The sequence below is a fragment of the Petromyzon marinus genome, chromosome 80 (genome assembly GCF_048934315.1).
Source record: "Petromyzon marinus isolate PM22_M1 ecotype Great Lakes invasive population chromosome 80, UKy_Petmar_22M1.pri1.0, whole genome shotgun sequence".
Lineage (NCBI taxonomy): Eukaryota > Metazoa > Chordata > Hyperoartia > Petromyzontiformes > Petromyzontidae > Petromyzon > Petromyzon marinus.
This window is the reverse complement of record NC_133746.1, coordinates 7,584,782-7,604,456: the sequence shown is the minus strand read 5'-3', so window position 1 is coordinate 7,604,456 and position 19,675 is coordinate 7,584,782. Positions and strand designations below refer to the sequence as shown.

Here is a 19,675-nt window from a genome sequence, read left to right as displayed (position 1 = left end):
CACGACCAAGGGACAGCCTGGGGTTGCACGCAGACACTGGAGGTGTTGCCAGGGAGATGTGCGATAAGGGGTGATTAATGGCCTGACAGGCGCCAGCCTGTCTGGGCCTGGAGAGAGACAAGGGAGGGGCCGGTGAATTGGAACGAGGATAAAAAGACAGCCGGAAGAGCGGAGCGGGGTTCATGTGGCTGGGGACCAAGGTGAAGACATCTCGCCGCTGCCGCTCAAGCCAGAAGCGAACCTCAACCCTCACCAGTCGCTGGGTGGGTGATGGCTGATCCCCCCGCCCGGGACGGACGAGTGAGTGGGTCTGAGGGAGCGTAGGCGAGGGTAGCGGTGGAACGGGGTGCTGTGTGAGAAGCTGTGTGCAAGTCTCTGAGTGACCGCCACTGTGTGCAAGTCTCTGTGTGAGCGCTGCTGAGTGCAAGCCTCTGGGTGAGAGCTACTGGGTGCGAGCCCCTGTGTGAGGGCTGCTGTATGTGGAGCTGTGAATGCGGAGCTGCTGAGAGCAAGAGCTGCCGTAGGTAGGTTAGCGAGGTGTAAAGTAGAAAGGGGAAATTAGATACAGAAGTGACTGTATAAACAGGAATAGGAGTGCCTACAACTGGTACAATAGGTTAAAGTGTAAGCAGGTAACCTGTTGCAACGTGTCCGTCTGAGTGATTCTACACGACACGACACTCCAATGAAAATAGCTTTTACTTAAGGTAAAAAAAGAATAAAATAAATCATTAATATTTTTTCCACTGATCTGTGTTATAAATGCCATCTCTGTATGATTCCGATCATTTTTAGAGTCAAAATCGACAAATTTGCGGAGCTCCGCTGCAAATACAGGGAGAGACGAGAGGTGAGGCAGCGGCGAGCTCAGCCTCCCCTCGGATTGCGCAACCCCTCAAACTGGATGGAGCGCGTGCAATGAGCGCGTGCCTGTTAATATCTCTCTGTGTGTCACCAATATAATGTTTGTAGACCCCTTCATTTCATGTCCTCGTCTTCCATAGTCCAGGTAACTTATTTCACGTATGTGTATAAAGATTGACTTAACGATTTATGTGACTGCAGGAATTCATATTCTTCGGTTCTTTCGGTAAAGTCACGTAGATAGGTTCAAAGAAAATATCCTGAAAAAGATTTTTGTTTTTATTTTCTTTGAACCTATGTACGTACTGAAAGACCCAAAGGATGTGTATGAAGATATTTAGGCTCGCTGGTCTCGTCATAAAACTGCAAATAAAATGCACCACAGAAGGCAGCTGAGAGGGGCGTGTCAGGCACGCTCTCCTCAGTGAGGACACGCCCCCCTCAGTGTGTAAATATGGCTCTGACACTAGCCAGTGCCTCCCCAGCCATTGACCTCACCGCACGTTACTGAAAAAGGTTACGTCTTTATTTTCATAGTTGAAGGTGGATACAGCTCCTTAAGTCAGCCCCGCGTTGTCCTCTACTCTTGTAGGTATTGTTGCAGGCAAGCGTCTCTAACTGGCGGGCTTGCTCCACTTTATATACTCTCTTGGCCCCGCCCCTTAATTGGACAGTTCCCTCCACACCGAACTGTGCCACCTGTCCAAAATTATCTCAACGTGTTGTATTTTATGAATCCTCTACACAGTCCCCATACAATACAGTGGTACACCCGACGAAATAATCGATCAGAGATTTTCCCCTCCCCCCATAGACTGAAGCAAGTAGGCATGTTGTTAGCCGATGGGGCGTATCTTTGTCCATATATGGTCTTGTGGATCGTCAATGGCGATTAATTGTATCGGTTCTTCTCAGTCGATCCGGACATTAGAACAGCACTGCTTTGTATGCACTCGACTCAAGTTTAAGATGAAAATGGACATCATAATCCAATGTTCCTCATTGATATAAAAACGGAAATAAACATAAAAATACCGGATTAATCGCAATTCACAGGTTAATCATGACTCGATCCAAGGATCGAGTTATGATTTGACATGTCCCCCCCCCCCCCCCCCTTCATTGGATTGGCTCATATTAGCAAGATCGGTGATTCCTTCGCAGTCTGCTTTCATTGTTACGACAGCGCCAATAAGTCTGGCCTTGACCGGGGTCCCACGGTTCATGAGTTGGCCAGTCAGGGCAGGCCGATTGGGGTTGGGCGAGAGGGTGGTAGTCGACAGGGCTGTGCGTGATTGGTGGAAATTGAGGTAAGCAAAAAGCCAGGGCTTATGTACCGATGTTACGGGGGGGGGGGGGGTGGCTCCGATTGGGTGGTTGCTGCACGAGCCAAGTTGATTGACAGAGGCTGAGAGAGCGGGAACAAAATTTACGTGAGCATTACCCGTTTATGGGGGGGGGGGGGGGGGGGGCAAGGATGATCGACGCTCACCACAAACCAAGGGACTCCTGGAGAAGGCCAGCTGCTACGAAGCGCTGCTGCAGGGCGGGCGGCTCAGTGGCCTAGACTGTCGCTGCGAGGAGTCGCTCAGAGCGCCGTTTAGAGCAACTAAAACCAAGTCCCGAGGCTGCCGCTGTGTGGAGTCGCTCGGAGCGCCGTTGAGAGCAACTCACCAAGTCGCGAGACTTCCGCTTCGTGGAGTCACTCAGATCGCTCTATGGAGCGCAAACCCAAGGCCGAGGTCGATTCCTAGGAGTGCGGCACTACCGTTGGGTTCCAGGGGGATCCCCGAAGGCTGCACGCGACCTCAACAGCGGATTTGTGTACCCCGCCTTTCTGCTACGCTGCCTTTTCTGCTACGAGTGGCGTAGAGTGATCGTGAGGGTTGGTGCGAAAGGTCGTCGTGGCGACTGTCGACACGCGGGGTGTCACCGTGTTAAGCCGGTGAACTACGGGGTTATGCACGTGTACTGTTACTGTTGCTGAGAGTTTCGAAGAGTTGGCTGTACTTGGTTGTCAAGAAATTATTATCCGCCACAGTTGGTTCGCGTCCTTGTGCATAGTAGTGTCATTAGTGCAAAACGAACCAAGGCATAGTTCATACATTTAAAATGTTTAAGATTCATTGTATTCTAAATCTAGTTTGTTTTCTGTCGCCGTTAAAGCGCGTTTCCAAATCCGCAAAGGTGCCCCAAAAAAATAGTGAAGGAATTGCATGGGAGAGAAAATGGATCCGAACTCCTCTCTCTCCCTTGTTAAAGATTATCAACCCTAACCTTCCTCTGCACCTTCGATTAGCACGGTTGGCTATGCACGGTGTGAAAGTTCAACACAAACACTACAGACTACACACTACATACTATACACTGCTGTATACACTATATATTACATTATACACTACACCACGATGTTACATTGAAAATAATTTCTCTATAACTGCTGGTTGTGTTATATGTTGTTCTTCCCCCGCACCTCCAATTAGCACGGTTGGCTATGTACGGTGCCAAAGACGTTCAACACACACACATACGTAGAAAAAACGCTCATGATCTTGAACATTTCTAACCGTCTCGCAGCACCCTTTCTCAGTGTCCACGCTCCACTCCCTTATCCTGACTCCTCGTTTTCCCTACCACTTGCTCATCGCCCTCGTCAGCAACTCTTCCCTCGTTGCCGAACAGCCCTTCCGCTAACAGCCAACGATCTTATTTCCGCCACACACCGTTCATATTCTATGGTCAATGCGCCCAAGTACCTGAAAGTCTTCAGTTGTCCTACCAGTTATCCATCAATCATGGTCTATCCCCCCCCACCTCCGGTTGGCTACGTACGGTGCGCGAAAGGTCAACATACATACCCTACAGACTACACACTGCATACTATACACTACAATATACTCCACTATACACTACAATACACCATTATATTACATAAAAAAATAATTTCTTCAGAACCGCTTATTGTTGTGTTTAGTTCTGTAACAGTACAAATGCTGTCGCCCCGGGGTGAAAAGAGGTGGCCGAGGTTACGAGGTTCACTCCACACTACTACCCACTACACTGCTATACACTACACTACTATATACACCAGACATGGGTAAAGTACGGCCCGTTGGGCTTTTTAATCCGGCCTGCCGAACTTGTCCAAATATTATTATTATTAAATTTTAAACTTTCTCCTGTAATGCCCCCATTTCCCCATTAGATGGCGCACTTTGACCGGGAGTGTGGTGTATAGGGCTCGAAAGGGCACATGATCTCGCAATGCACTGTGGGCCGTCACAGATCAAAGCTAAAGGATCAGCACCTCAGATCTATCCTGAGAATTGCCACCACCAAAAGAACTCCAGACTTGGATGCACTGGCAAAAATGGGAGATCAACAACACTGTTCCCACTGAAACTGATGATGCGTTGCTGCAGCGAGGTTGGAGCCAAACCCTCCGACACACAGCCTGCCTGGCTGCTCTAACCTGGTAATGTAGACAATAAAGAAGTTCAAGTGAGGTGATTGGTTTGGGCGCAGGCCTCAGATGTTTTCATGATGTTTGATCAGTCACGTGACGACGTGTTTTTGTATTGTTCATGTTCGTGCAATTTGTTAAAATTGCCTCGCAAATAAAATGCTTTGCTACCTGTTAATGGCCACATCCTTTCATGTAATGATTTTTACATGTCATTTATATTAGTTCACACAAACACTCCATCCATCTGTTCCTGGCCCGGCCCCTCTGTCAAATTTTAGAACCCATTGTGGCCCGCGAGTCAAAAAATTTGCCCACCCCTGATATACACTATGCAATGCACTAAATAGACAACTATACACGACACTACTATACTAATTTTATGAGACCTCCTTTGCCAGAAACAAGATATAGGAATAGGTTTTACCCTTTTAACTGTTTGCATTTTGACTGCTTGTGTTGTGGTCATTGCAAACATGGTGCCTTGAATAAAGGTGTCAGTTTTTGTGCCAGTTAAAAGGGTAAAACCTATTCCTACTACTATACTAAATTGAAAACGTATTTCTTTAGAACTGTGTTGTTGTGTTTAGTTTGTTGTCCTTCCCCAGCAGCTCCTATTAGCAAGGTTAGCTATGTACAGTGCCAAAAAAGTTAAACATATTCTTTGGTTCTTTCGGTAAAGGCACGTAGAATGAGAATAAAATAATAAATTTATCAATGTATAAATTTATCAATTTATTATTTTATTCTCATTCTACGTGACTTTACCGAAAGAACCAAAGAAGATGAATCCTTGCAGTCACGAAAGCTTTAAATCGGAAAAAGTTCAACATAGATATGTACATAGTTATTCGGACTGAGATTTGCATCCCAGAAAGGTTATGCTCAGAAACCCACTGAACAACATTCAAGCAAACACAGGCCAATTTTAAAAGCTACTTTATTTTATGTTGGTTATCACAGTAATATAAGTAAGCTGGCTTATATATTTTTTTCCACAACATACAAGTTAAGAAACCAACTCATGCAATGTGCTGGCGTGAATACAGATAACACCACAAAAAATATAGTTAAAAAATAAGTCGATAAAATGTCTCTTCTTGCCAACGAGATAAAAAAAATTCTCAATTTCGTGAACCCGACAAAACCACCTCTCATCCGTCTCTCACGACTCGGCTTTCCATCCCGAGTGTGGTGCCTGCCTCTTCAACAAGAGCCAAGAATAATCCCAAAATGCCAACACCAAAGACAAAGATCACCCCCCCAGTATATCCTCAGACTGTTGGGAAAAGTGCTGTTAGCGAGCAGCACCACGCCCGACCGCCCTCGTCTCCCCAGTGGCAATGTTTACGCTACACCAGGTACTCATTTGAGGCCGAGTCTACCTAGGGGAGGCCCAGGACCGGTTTAGAAAATCGCCACTGGTGTTGTCGCAAACGGGAATGGAACTCGGGTAACCGGGTCCGTAGCGCAGCTGATAATCGTTGCACTACCGCACCCCACGACCACCACTACATACTGTTGGCTTCTCACCTCGCGCAATAGTTCAAGATATGATGATTATGGTGGCACCCCGGGGGTAACCAAATAATACAAAATGGCCGAGGCAATTAAATATTTGATTTCTGGGACACTTTTTTTTTTCCAGGGGTGTTACTTAACTCCGCGACTGGGGTACCAATAAATCCGAAATCGGCGGTGATACTCCGCGATGTCTAAATGCTGCGAGGACGATTGCGCTGAAACCCTGAACGCTCGCATGCCCCCAGTTGATCGGGTGGGATCTTGGTGATTTGGAATCAAGGCCATTATCTGCCTTTCTCAGCTATCTCTCGAATGCGAAACCTGGGCGTCCCAAGAAGAAAACGGGCGTCGCAGAAATCGATCCTGTCCTTCTTTGCCAAACGTTACCATCAAAAATCCGTTATCGAGAAAATTAAATTTGTAATAGTGTACAGCTCGCATCGCCGACCATCAACAGACTAAAAATAACTGCATCACGGACATTATGCGAAAGCTGGGGTACTATGGTACCCCAGGGTACTATGGTACCCCAGGGTACCGCCATAAGGTTCATATAATGAAATGTACATTTGAAAACATTGATTCCATTCGTTTTTTTTAAAGCATTGCAGAGGGTGAAAGGAAAGCGCCTCTAGTGGTTATAGGTGTAGCATGGAGCCATTGACACAGCATGCATAAATAAAAACACACCGATACTTAAACACGCACTTTGATGCACGTATAGTGAGCTTGCGAATCGATATTAATCGATGATGAATCGATGTTACAATTCCACCCCTAGAATATGGTCGTTACTAAATGTAATATTGGTGCATAAACTGCTTTAGGAAACAGAATCATAATATTTATACTGCAGGGGGAATCCGATTAACTATGAAGCTCTTTATGTCCAGTAGGGGCACGGTATCAGGAAGTTACAACTGGGGCGATAACTCAATTTGGCAATAATTGTGGTCAAGTAGATCCATCCGTACTTAAGAGGCATGTTCGCAAGTCAACCTCTTTACTTGAAAATTGGCAATATTCCGATCGCGAACGTTAAACATATCTAACTATGCGACGAACAGTTATCCGTAACAGGACACGTGGCTAAGCGTGGGACAAGAGGTCATTGGAAGTATTTTCGTGTAGTATTTCTGTGGTATCTAACCATTGAAAAAAAAAAGATGCTCACCGCATCGCGCGGCGCTTTCAGGGGCGCTTCTGCCGCCATCTCTGAAAGCGTCGCTTTCAACGGTGACTGGACTAATATAACCAAACGTACTACACTCGGTGACACGGTGAGATAACCCACAACCCCAAAATACCAGAGTGGTTCACATTCAGTTCTGACACAGCCATTATGAACCACTTTCGTGAAAGTTCGTTGTTTTTGCAACTTTTAAAATCGTTATTCTCTAAGTCCCACGCAAAAGTTTTTTTTATTTTTGGTAAGTTCAACAAGTGCTTTGATTCGGCAGCAATTTGGCCCATTATCTGATAATACACAATCGTGCCCAACTCGACTTGTTAAAGACTCGTTGGAGCAAGTACTGTTAGTGAACCCCTATTATACGGTCAGCCACACACAGCACGCGACTGAGAGGGTGTACGTATGTTTAACTTTTTTCCGCACCGTTGCTGGATAAATACATTATAGGGTCGCACTCATTACACGCGTCCAAGTGCTTGCCACAAATGAACCACAATACCTTGCCAACCTCCATCAAGGAGCATAAACCTTGATGAGGTTTTTGGCTGGCCATCGAACAAATGTGGTTACTGCATCGCACGCTTTCAGACGCACTGCTTCTAGGGCCGTCTGGAATGCTCTTCCTTCCGATATTAGGAATCTACTGGCGCTATGCACTTTTAAATCTGGATTGAAGAACGAATTTCTTTAGAACTGCTTGTTGTTGTGTTGTTTATTGTCCTTCCCCCCCCCGCACCTCCGATTAGCACCGTTGGCTACGTAAGGCGTGAAAGAAGCTCAACATACTACATACATGCACACAGGCGTGATGGGAATTGGCGAGTGCAACCTCTCCCCCCACTCGGGCCCTCTGACGTCAGAATATCGTAGACGTTTGATATTGGCTGGAATGCCACAACCAGGCCCCTCCAGCACACCCGCACCTCCGATTAGTGTGGTTGGTCACGTACAGTGCGAAAGAAGTTCAATACACACGCCTCCCGAGACGGATTTCTATGAGCACGCGCCTACAAGTGGGCTACTGCGAGTGGTCAAGTAAAATAAAGTGCACTTTTGACCACAAAATACGGGCGAAATGTAGCTTCTAACCGTGACAGTGCCAGTTGAAATCACAGCCGTGGTTGATTTACCGATAACATAATCAACACCATCGGCATTATACTATCACCACCACCAAAATTACCATTATTCCCACCCCCATTATATCACCACCATAATCATCATAACCACAAACATCACAAAAGTCATCAGCACTCCCACCATCATCTTTCCAGGATGTGTAAAATAAACAACACCTGCCACAGCTGTACAAATTTGATAGACAAATGCTCGTCATGGTAACGTGCAATTTCCTCCAGGGGCAATAACCACACCACCAGCGAATACATACCACTGCAAGGTGGTACAAAGGGGCCCTGAAAGACTGTTGGATTTTTTTCGTGTAATGTTACAACAGTGAGCTCACAGACCACCATTGATAGCTCTGAAATATACAATGAATCTGCAATGGTTTGGACACGTGGCAATAAAGGGCAACTACACAATCACCTCACAGGGTGTGAAGGGAACAAAAAAGCAGAAGATGACAAACGTGATTACAGAGACAAGTACTCGCCAGTAGAACGGGCCTCTTAAAAAAATATATTTCCTTAATTTCAGATATCCACGTGTCTTGCACATCTGGTGAGCGTAATCCGCACAATTTGGTGTCATATTTCTGATCATGCACTGCATTCCTGCACGTGCATTTCACGGGCGTGGTGCTGATGATGACCTCCTTTCGCATCATACGGAGCCAAACATGCTAATCAGGAGTGTTGATGATGTGCATCATCTGCCAGTTTTACTTGAACGTTGTTTTCCTCCAAGGTGTTTGCTATGCTCAAGTGTCTGCAACGTTACCATAATGACCCTCCGGCGGGTCATTATGGTACAAAGAAACTGAAGGCCGAATATTTCTTTACCCGCGTCAAACGAATAAAAACGACCGGCCAAAGGCTGCGGAGGAGGGCAAGCGAAGGTGGAGAGAGTTGACAGTCGAGGTATTTTTCGTGGCGCCCAACGATAGAGAGAAAAAAATGAAGAACTCAGAAAACGAATGAAATGCGAACCAACGCAAATCACAACATCTATCTGTGGATGTCACGGTGGCAAGATGTTAATCACCTCGTCCGGTATGCAGGAGGTCGTGGGTTCGATCCCGACCCCCCGACGCCTGTGCATTTGGAGTTGGCGTGTTCTCCCCGTGGTCGTGTGGATTTTTCTCCGGGTCCTCCGGTTTTCCCCTCCACATCTACAACAATGCACTGAGAGTATATTTGGCTGTTATAAAGGTCCACGCAAAAAGCCACTCCGTTGGGCTATAATTTGTGGCCAGGTGGCTTCTGAAAAAGAGCTACATAGCTCAGTCGTGGGGCTTTCCTGGTAAAATAAAGTTTAGTTTTTAACCACACCACACGTACAACAGTGGGTTTCATGCCACCCCCCCACCCACCCACCCACAATGAACTATACACAAGGGTAATACCAGTGAGCAAGGCTGGGTGGGTTGCACTGGATACTGGTTCTAACTTGCTTCGAGTGAACCACACGTGCCCTTACGTTGTAACCTGGCCGTGTTCACACCACTGGTGTGGAACGTGACCCAGGGTCACGTGGGTAGCACGTGACAAGAGCTTCAGCTTAGGACCCACCCTCTATGCTCCACCCTAACCCCGATTGTCTGCCCTCGCACTTAAGAGTTTACTGAACATTATAACGCTTAAAACGAGCGAATCCATCCTTCCCCCGCACCTTCGATGAGCATGTTTGGCTACCTACGGTGCGAAAGAAGTTCAACATACGGCAACACACAGAGCGAATACAGCGGCACGATAGCTTCACCGCGCTATGAACCTGGTAACCGGAGTTCGATTCACGGCCAAGGCTTACCACATCACATCCGTGCCAAGCGATATGTAAACCGGTCCTGGGCACCCTCTTCGCCAGGTCTGGATTGACTGGTCTGGTCAACCAGGCGTGGCTAGGAGATGTTAATTCCCTCGCCTGGTGTACAGGTCGTGAGTTCGACGCTTGCTGTATATTTGAAGTTTGCGTGTCTCTCTCCCAGTGGTCGCGTGGATTTTTCTCCGGGTCATCCGACTTTTCCCTCCACATTGAGAATAAACGTCATGCGTTCAGAGTATTTAGTTGCTATACATTTCCACATGATGATAAGCCAGTTTGTTGAGCTATCATTTGTGATAGCCAGGTCACTTCTTTAATAGAGCTTCTACGTAGCATAGTCCTGGGCCTTACATCTGGTCAAACTGTGTTAAAGTCTTCCTGAACGCAGGGCACTTTTAGGACACTGTGCGTTAGTTGTGGCCGAGAATCTTACTCTATAGTTACTGGGTTCATAGTCAAGCACAGACCACTATACTACAGCTCAACTGCATACGCACACACACACACACGTGCAAATATACAGCTCCATCACCAGTCTCTCTACTAGCAATACGTTCTGCCAGTAGCATTGGGGTGCAGTCTCCCACGAGCTTTGTTCATTGTCCATGATGCGTCATCTGTCCCAGATGTGGCACCACCAGGAGTTGCTTTCAACCATATAAGAGCCCTAGACTATTCTGCATTGGCGGAGCAACGAGACAGGTTTTCCCGCAGGTTCGTCTATACGCCCCCCCCCGTAAGAGATGTCTCCACGTGTGGGACTTCTCAGGTTTACAAGTGGTTCGTCTATCTGGCCACGTCGAGTTTATTTCCAGATGCAAAAAAAAAACTTGCAAAGAGGATTTTGGCCAAACAACCCAATGCAGGACACACTGCTCAATACGAGTTTTGGAAGTGATTGTACTGCAAGCAACAGCACAGCACACTTTGCGATGTTATTATACTGTGTTATTTACTCTACATGAGATAAGATGAATTGCTAAAGTGATGTCCGTCATACAGCATCGAGGCGCTCACTGTTGAGAACCTCGGTTTGAGCCCTGGCGCTGGGCTTCCTTCGTGTGCTGTTACCGGTGAAAGGGAAAGCCACCTTGTGTGGCTGTGAAGAGCTCAGGTCTACAATGGAACAGATTTCACGCCGGCGCCCGCTGCCACATGGCACGTGCTTCACGAAGGTTTTACCGCGCGGTTAACGAGAGGACGCTCTTTGCACGCTCGCTGATCATGGAACGGGATTCCACGGTTGTCGATGTTTTCAGTAAAAACTCAAGAAAATGAAATCATACGCGGCATTCAACTAGATGTGCGAGTGCCGTCTTCTCTTATGCCTGCCTTATATATATAGATTTATATATAGTCTTTTCCGACCCCCCCAGTTCATCCCGATAGGATGCCATCGGCATCGTGAGACAAAATAATCCACGCACGCAGACCCAAAACAATATGGCGGCAGCACTTTCCCACCTGCTTTGCCACTGAGAATGTTGGTCGCATTCCAGTCAAACCAATATTTTTACTGACCGGGAAGTTGGAATTCAGCCAACTTAAGTGCAGACCCACACTTAATGTTCTTGCGGTTTTTTGTTGTTGTACGCTCATAGGTCACCAGGTTGAGACTATCAACTCACTAACACTTGAGAAAACCAGTGTCGTCACGGGCAGCCTGCTTCAATTCCTACCCAGGAGCTCGGCGGGTCTATCGTCCCCCGGTGTTGTGAATGTTCCGTTAAAACCTAAAGTCAGTCTCTGCTCAAAGGGAATGGGCGCTCCTTCTCTGCTGTTGACCTCATGGACCTGGAAATCCCCCTCCGTGGTTCAGGAGCTCGCTTCCTCCTGCCATCCCCATTTTCTCTTCCCTTCTGCCTATGACCAAACTTCTCCATTAAGTCTCCGGCCGCACCTCATCGTAAAAAATATACTGCACACACGACACACTCACATTTGTTGCGGCATCTCGAGACATGGCACGCGGCACGTGCGGCCACAAATCTAGACTGCGCTGCATTAGCTCCGGTGCCAGAGCGAGAGTGTAATTTAACCGATCGTCATCACATTTGGTATTTCGCACCACTCTCTCGTCGCAGAGGGCCTATCACGAAGGCGCCGCGTTTCGCGCACAAGTCTGCCGGTCAAATAGGCGTGCCGCTGCCACATGGTTATTCTGCCCAGTTGGGTCACTGTTGAGTCACCGCTCTTAATTTGGATCGTGAAGCTGGCACACACACACACGTGGCCCGCTCTTTTTAGAATTAAGTCACAGGCTGTTTCCGACGTCCACTGTGAAGCCGACAGCATGGATTTCGGCTTAATATGCCGGCAGTATTAACCAAGGCGGTTGCCGGGTTCAAACCACGAACCTCTACACCGTGGAGTGGGGTGGGCAAATCCGCTACGGCTCGAGCATCCTCTCGTCCGTGTGGGTTTTCCTCCACCTGTGTTTGTTGTTTCCTCTTGTGCGCTGGTGATTTCCCCAGGGTCTCCAAGCTATTCTTCCATATGTAAAGAAGCACTCCAGAGTTCACCTCTTACACGGTGGTGGTGAGGCTCTCTTCCAGGCCCTGTCATGGGTCTGTTGGCAGGGTGACCGCTCTTTTTGTATCAATGAACATGTTTTCCTTGCAGCATGCTGTCCCACTCAAAGGGTACTTATACATCCAAATAGTTTGGTTGCCATTGTGTTTTTTTTCCAGAAATTGGGGAGAAAAATCCGATCGTTTTTTAAAAGACGCGCAGAGGTGTACTTTCGAAACAAGCAGGAAGGCGCGACTCCCAATGCGACTTGCGGGCGTGCCATGTGACCACCCCATTGAACTATGCTCTCAGCCATGTCTAGACCAGCCAGCTGAAAAGCTAAACATGTGGCTTTTAACTAAGTGTGTGGCTCAAAGAGTTGAACATGAAGCCCTCCCAATTTGGCAGCGATAAAATGGACAACTGCAGAGTCATAAAAGTTCACCAGTGCCTTGTGCTCTGGGGAAACCCATTTGTCTCCAGCCCGCTGCACTAATTTTTTCCACCCCCATCCATTTACAGAAGGCGGTGGATTTGGCGATTGCTTGGTCGAGAGAGCCGAGAGAGGTCTCGTCTGCGACAGGCCAGGGGCTCGCTCTCTCTCTGGGGTTTCCGCATCAGGCATTGCCTGTGCGACACTTTCACACACTCCGTTGAGGGAATTCACTGCAATTCCTCCGTAGATTGTGAGCGTCTTCTCGCCTGTGAAGAGTTTATCCGGAGCTCAACAGTCCTTCTCCCAGACACAAGCACGCACGCACATGGGTGTTATCGAACGTCTTGGGTACACTCTCTTTCCACGAGTGGCTTTTCTCTACCATCGCAGAGTGATCCTCTGCCACTCAAGGTTTTCTCCACGAAATTGTCTCTTTCCCGTGGGCTTTCTCCGCAGTATAAACTGGACGTGTAATCATCCCGCCACGGCTACCCTGACAGCCCCGATTTTGATAAAGCATCAGGATTTGTTGATATTGCGATTCGATTTGGATTATATACCATGGTTATCAGAACTGATTCTAGCCATGCACTGCTGCAGGCAAATTCAGGAGTTTAATTAAACAATCCTGCCCAGTATTCACACGTATATATCGTTTGCCTTGCAGTCTGCTCTGCCCATTCGGTTTAACAAATTGAGATTGATCAGTGTCCACGGAATGCAGACACTGCATCCTCCAAACACCTATTATGTTATGTTCTACATTGGTTTCATGCCCAGGTGACTGCTTAGCTATGCATATCAAGCCAGGGTTTTAATCTTTATCCAGACTGTCTGGAACTCAGTTCTTGCACTGGCCTGGTGACGAGATGTTAACTACCTCGCCCGGTACACAGGAGGTCGTGGGTTAGATCCTAACCCTGACGCCTGGAAATGTTCTTCCCGTAGCTGTGTGGATTTTGCTCCGGTCCCTCCGGTTTTTTGCCTGCACGTTTTAATAATGTGCGTTAAGAATATTTGGCTGCTGCCATAAATTTCAACGTGATAAGCCCACTTCGTTGCACTATCATTTGTGGCCCGGTCGCTTCTGAAAAAGAACTACATAGCTCAGTGGGCCTTACACCTGGTAAAATAAACATAGTTTATCGTGTAACTCATACTCACTAAACTCCTAATCGTTAGGTCACAAGGTCAATTCCCGCCGGAGAGCGAGCGCAGTCCATCGCGTGCATCCAGAGCTAACAAAATAATTACCGTGTGGGAACTCAACAGTGATTGACCCTATGTGGACTTTCCATCGTCTGTGCGAGGAAGAAAGAGTGAAGGGCGATAGCGGGGAAACAGAAAGACAACGGGAGACACTCCGGTTCCGACTGTGCCAACTTAGCCGCCCGGCACTCTGGTCATTGCTATGATAGTCACTCAAATGGAGCCGAGTGCTATCCCGTAAACGTTGAAGCAGAGAGACACTGCTGTGGAGACGTCTTGCAAGAGTTAAATCATTTGCCGAATTTCCACATCCTCTTGAGCATGTGTTCGCCTCTTGTTCAGGTGGGTTTTCCCCCGGTTTCCTCCCACAGCAAGACCCTCCTGCGAAATTAGTCTTCCGACTCGGTGCGGGTAAGGACGTTGGATAATCTTCGTAGTCCTTCCTCTGTCAGCGGTCCACACGGCCACGTGAATCAACCCCCATCGATTGCAACTCTTTGTGATGTCTGCATCCCCAAAGGACTCCATGCACGTGCAAGAATTACCGCTATTTGGCATCAAACAGCGGAAAGGAAACTAAGGCTGCGCCTTATCAAATTCTAACCGCCAGCCAGTTACGAGTCTCTAATGTAGACTTTGTAAGGTTTTCCCAATAAGTGCTTTGAAAAATGGGAAACACAACTTGTCAGTTAAGAAGAGGCAATCACACGCTCCAATGGCCAGTATGGTATGTGCACTTTGCACAGCAGAATCCCATCACACGAGTAATAATTTTGAATTGAAATCGACAGCAAATGCTTTCCACAATAGGTGCGTTTTAATCGAGATGTTGGTTGCCGCCACTTTGTTTTAGCCAAAACTAAGCTGGAAGAATTGCTCCAAGCTGGGGCCCAACCCATCTGCCTCGTTAATTCAAGGTTTGATGAAACATCGAGCAAAGTTCGCATACCAAACCTGAGAATGTTTACTCCGGGTCTCCAATCTGCATCACCGGGCCATTCAATACAATTCTTGGTTGCAACGTTCCCACGTTCTTGGAAAACATTCTGAAACGTTCCGATAACATATTTATCCTTCCCGAAAATATAAAATGTCGCCTTTCATGTTATCCTTCCAAATGTCAGTGCCTGATGATGCTCAACCGCCGCTTTAACTGTCACGTGGAATTTTTTGACGAGATGAATTTCCTTCCTATTATTAGATCTCGAACTATTTTTTTTTAATCTCAAATAATTGTCACGTGCCCTCTTCACGGCTTGTTATATTTTTTTTACCTAATTCTTGATCGCGTGAGTTGTGAAGTTTAAGGTCGTGAACAGTAGACTGGTGTGGGTGATTTGATGCTTGTGCAGGTTCTCGGACTGGGTGAACGCCTTGCCGCACATACAGCACTTGAAAGGCTTCTCCCCCGTGTGGGTCCTGTGGTGGCTGTGCAGGGCCCCCGACTGAGTGAAGGCCTTGCCGCAAACCGAACACTTATAGGGCTTCTCACCCGTGTGGGTCCTCTGGTGGTTGTGGAGCGCCCCCGACTGCGTGAACGCCTTCTCGCACACCGAACACTTGTAGGGCTTCTCACCCGTGTGCGTCCTCTGGTGGTTACGAAGGGCACCCGACTGGGTGAACGCCTTGCCGCACACGGTGCACTTGTAGGGCTTTTCGCCCGTGTGGGTTCTCAGGTGGTTGTTCAGCGCCCCGAGCTGAGTGAACGCCTTGCCGCACACGGTGCACTTGTAGGGCTTCTCGCCCGTGTGCGTCCTCTGGTGGTTGTGCAGCGCCCCCGACTGCGTGAACGCCTTGTCGCAGACGGTGCACACATACGGCTTCTCACCCGTGTGGATCCTCAGGTGGATGTTGAGTCTGCTCTGGTTGTCGGTGCTATACAGGCACTCATCGCACTGGTGCATCGCGGGTTTGGACCACCTGCCGTGCTGCTTGATGTGGTCCTGGAGGACGGGCTGGCTCACCAGCACCAAGCCGCACACAGGACACGAGATCCTCGTCTCTTCTTTCATCTTTCCTGTCTCGGCACACAGACACACAAAGGAAAAAATATCTTCCATGAAGCCTTTAACAGACAGTTGGGGCATGTGCTGTTAGCGAGCACCCATTTAGGCCGGCACGGCACACGAGCGGGTGGGTGGCCAACACCACGCCCGGCCGCCTATGTCTCGCCAGTGGCAATCTTTACACACAGCGCCAGGCACTAATTTAAGGCTGAGTCGACCTCCAGGAGACCCAGGACCGGTTCTGATAATTGTCACTGGTGATGGCCGTGAGTGGGCATCGAACTCAGGTTGGCGGGTTCATCACGGTGTAGTGCTAACTGCTACACTACCGCTCCCCACAGACACACACACACACACAATTCATAACAGTATTTTAATAAATGTTTGTCATTCACCTGCAATTTTTTCCAACACCATCGGGGCTGATAGAGCCAGCAGCAGTCTACAGCAGTATCCAACCACTTCTCAGAGAGTGAGCAACTAACACCATGTCCACAGCATACATCAATGATTTATCAGTGGGGAGTTACTCTTCCATCTGGTACAGGTACTGCACCTGTACCAGATGCAAATTATACTTGTACAGCCACGAAAGGCTTCTTTGAACTGTGTAGTAAAAAAAAGTGAAATGTCATCGAGCCCAGAGGACATGTTAAATAGTTTAGGGGCGCTACCGTGGCTAGATGTTAACTACCTCGCCTGGTTTCCAGTTCATGGGTTCGATCCCGGCCCAAGCCTGCTGTATATTTTGAGTTTGTATGTTCTCCCTGTGGTCGTATGGATTTTTCTCCAGGTCCCCTGGTTTTTCCCTCCACATTCAGAATCAACATCACGCATTCAAAAGTATTTGGTTGCTATAAATGTCCACACAATAAGCCACTTCGTTGAACTATCAATTATGATAGCCAGGCTGCTTATGAAAAACAGCCGTTTATGTGTGCTGTGGACATGCTGTTGGTCACTCACTCTCTGAGAAGTGGTTGGAGACTCTGCTGGAGACTCTGCTGTAGACTGCTGCTGGGACCTACCAGTGCATTGAAATATTGAGTTATTGTTGTTACCGAATTCTTAAAGCAAATGTCTCTTCTTGTTATTTTGGTTGCCGGTCCCTGGGCTAACAACAACCCTTGAGCGACACGGCATGGCGGATGGGATGGGTGAGAGAGGTGGGATGGGTGAGAGAGGTGGGGTGGGTGGGGTAGACATTCAGAATCAAGAGGAATGCGATGATCTATGAAGCTAATTTTTTTTTGTCTCACAGATGTCCAGTAAGGGAGCCACGGGGTCAGAACTTTACAACAATACTCGAAAACACGATGGGAATGCCAAGTACAAGCAAGACAAACGAATCAATCAACACGCGTACAGATACAACTAAACCATCTCCATCCTTCAGGGCCAAATATAAAACCCGAGGTATTAATTTCACCTAGCAGCGGAGTGACAAATCCACACCTGTCAACCCCTTATCAGTGCCTACCTTATTCCAGGCCAATTCAGACCTTACTGGTCATCCCGTGCCCCTTATATATCTAAACGTTCATCCTACAAAGTCCCATCACAAGGGAGAAACATAAACATATATTTCCCATATTTAAACAGCTGTACGCGGTATGGACCTAAAAAAAACTAAATTTCCCTGTACAAGAATACTGGGTAAACCGTATGGGTTGACAGGTATGGTATAGTCTAGTGTATAGTGTAGTGTATAACAAACCTTATACTGGTAGGAACAAAGTTGTAAACTGAGTGTACCAGCCTGCAATAGATTAATGCGTCCGTCCGTCCCCTTTCAATACTTTAACGAAGTGAAATCTCGTGCTGTTGGGGTGTAAAATCAGCAATAGACAGCGCAGAGACTTGATATGTCTTATTGCACCCAACACAAAATGAGCATATTTCAGTCAATAAGGATTTCACCATTCCATTCCTCTACAGAGGTTAATTTGTCCGAAGAACCCTCAACGATTTTGAGGGCAAAAAAAAAAGGTGGGAAGACGCTCTCAATTTGCACAATTTTACGTAACAATGTCATAAAATTGCGCAAAATTCCAATGTTCCTACCAGCCCACCCTGCAGGGACCTGTTCAGTGCCTATCTTATCCCAGGCCAATTCACACCTTATTGGTCACACCGTGCTCCTTAAATATACCTCAACGTTCATCCTACAAAGTCCCATCACTAGGGAGAAACAAATAAATTGAATGTTTTTTTTCCCCGTACTGAAACGGCCGTACGGCGTATGTATTCCAGGCCAATTCACACCTTATTGGTCACACCGTGCTCCTTAAATATACCTCAACGTTCATCCTACAAAGTCCCATCACAAGGGAGAAACACAAATAAATTGAATGTTTTTTTTTTCCCGTACTGAAACGGCCGTACGGCGTATGGACCTAAAAAAACTCAATTTCCATGTGCACGAATTTGAGGTAAACCATATGGTTTGACAGGTATGGTATATATATTCTTGGTTCTTTCGGTAAAGTCACGTTCTAAGGGAAACAATAAAAAATATATATAAAACAATAAAATTCTCACGACGTTTCCCCTTCAACGTGACTTTACCGAAAGAACCAAGAATGCGAATCACTGCAGTCACTGAAGCTTTAAATCAAGGTATGGTATAGTGTAGTGTATAGTGTAGTGTACAGTAGTATGTAGTGTAGCGCATAGCACACCTGTCAAACCCCTTTATCAGTGCCCCAACCTTATCACAGACCAATTCGGACCGTATTGGTCACCCCGTGTCCCTTCAACATCTCAACGCTCATCCTACAAAGTCACCATCACAAAGGAGAAATACTGAATATTCCCCGTACAATAATAAAAGGGCTAAACGGTTATGGGTGGACGGATATGACAACTGCGATAAACAATAGTTCAATAATTATCGAACAGCAGCGGCGGCTATAAGAAATGGGTTGATGAAGACTAATACGAATGATTCTTCATCATCAACGATAACAACGACAGCACAGGCGGCCCTAAAAAAAACACAGGAAACTAGGCCTCATGTCTCCAGGCAAGTCCACGAGTCCGCAAGACGCCCGTCTCTGCTTACCGAGTCTCTCTCTCTGTGAGTGTCTGTCTCTCTCTCTCTGTGTGTGTCTCTCTGTGTGTGTGTCTCTGTGTGTGTCTCTCTGTCCGCTACACTCACCGTTTTTTTTAGTTTTTCTCTCTCTCTCTCTCCACCCTGGCAGACGTGAGGCGCCAACTCCTTCTTTGCCAGGGCCGCGTGACGTCACCGCATATGGCGATGACGTCACGCGCGCACGCGCGCGCGTAATTCCGACTCGCGCGATGACGTCGGCGAACGCGATTTTGTTTGTTTGTTGAACGGCGTCTATGACGTCACCCGCAACCTCGGCTCAACCAGCGAAACGTCGTACTCAAACTGTAAACGTTGTGGATTCACTCTTCAACACACCGGTGGGCTAAAGTAGTGAACTATTTGTCTTTTGTCAACGTGATACTTTTTTTTGCTGATTGGCCGTGTCGGGTGGTGGAGGGTTACGACACAT

General features: G+C 47.3%; 1 protein-coding gene across 2 annotated transcripts; it reads right to left on the bottom strand.

Moving 5' to 3' along the window:
* Positions 1-5,250: 5,250 nt before the first annotated feature.
* On the bottom strand, positions 5,251-19,420 carry LOC116958624 (uncharacterized). Of its 2 annotated transcripts, XM_076057216.1 has the most exons (3): positions 19,312-19,418; positions 17,118-17,175; positions 5,251-16,162 (listed from the first exon to the last, which is right to left on the bottom strand). In XM_076057216.1, the coding sequence occupies exon 3, from the start codon at positions 16,155-16,157 to the stop codon at positions 15,420-15,422; it is 738 nt and encodes a 245-aa protein (XP_075913331.1). In that variant the 5' UTR covers positions 16,158-16,162; positions 17,118-17,175; positions 19,312-19,418; the 3' UTR covers positions 5,251-15,419. The 2 variants fall into 2 exon arrangements, with proteins under 2 accessions (XP_075913331.1, XP_032837240.1); XM_032981349.2 differs by lacking the exon at positions 17,118-17,175 and having other exon boundaries at positions 19,312-19,420.
* Positions 19,421-19,675: the final 255 nt, after the last annotated feature.

Coding starts and splice junctions, on each gene's coding strand:
- LOC116958624 (XM_032981349.2), bottom strand. CDS start 16,157: ATGAAAGAAGAGACGAGGATCTCGTGTCCTGTGTGCGGCTTGGTGCTG.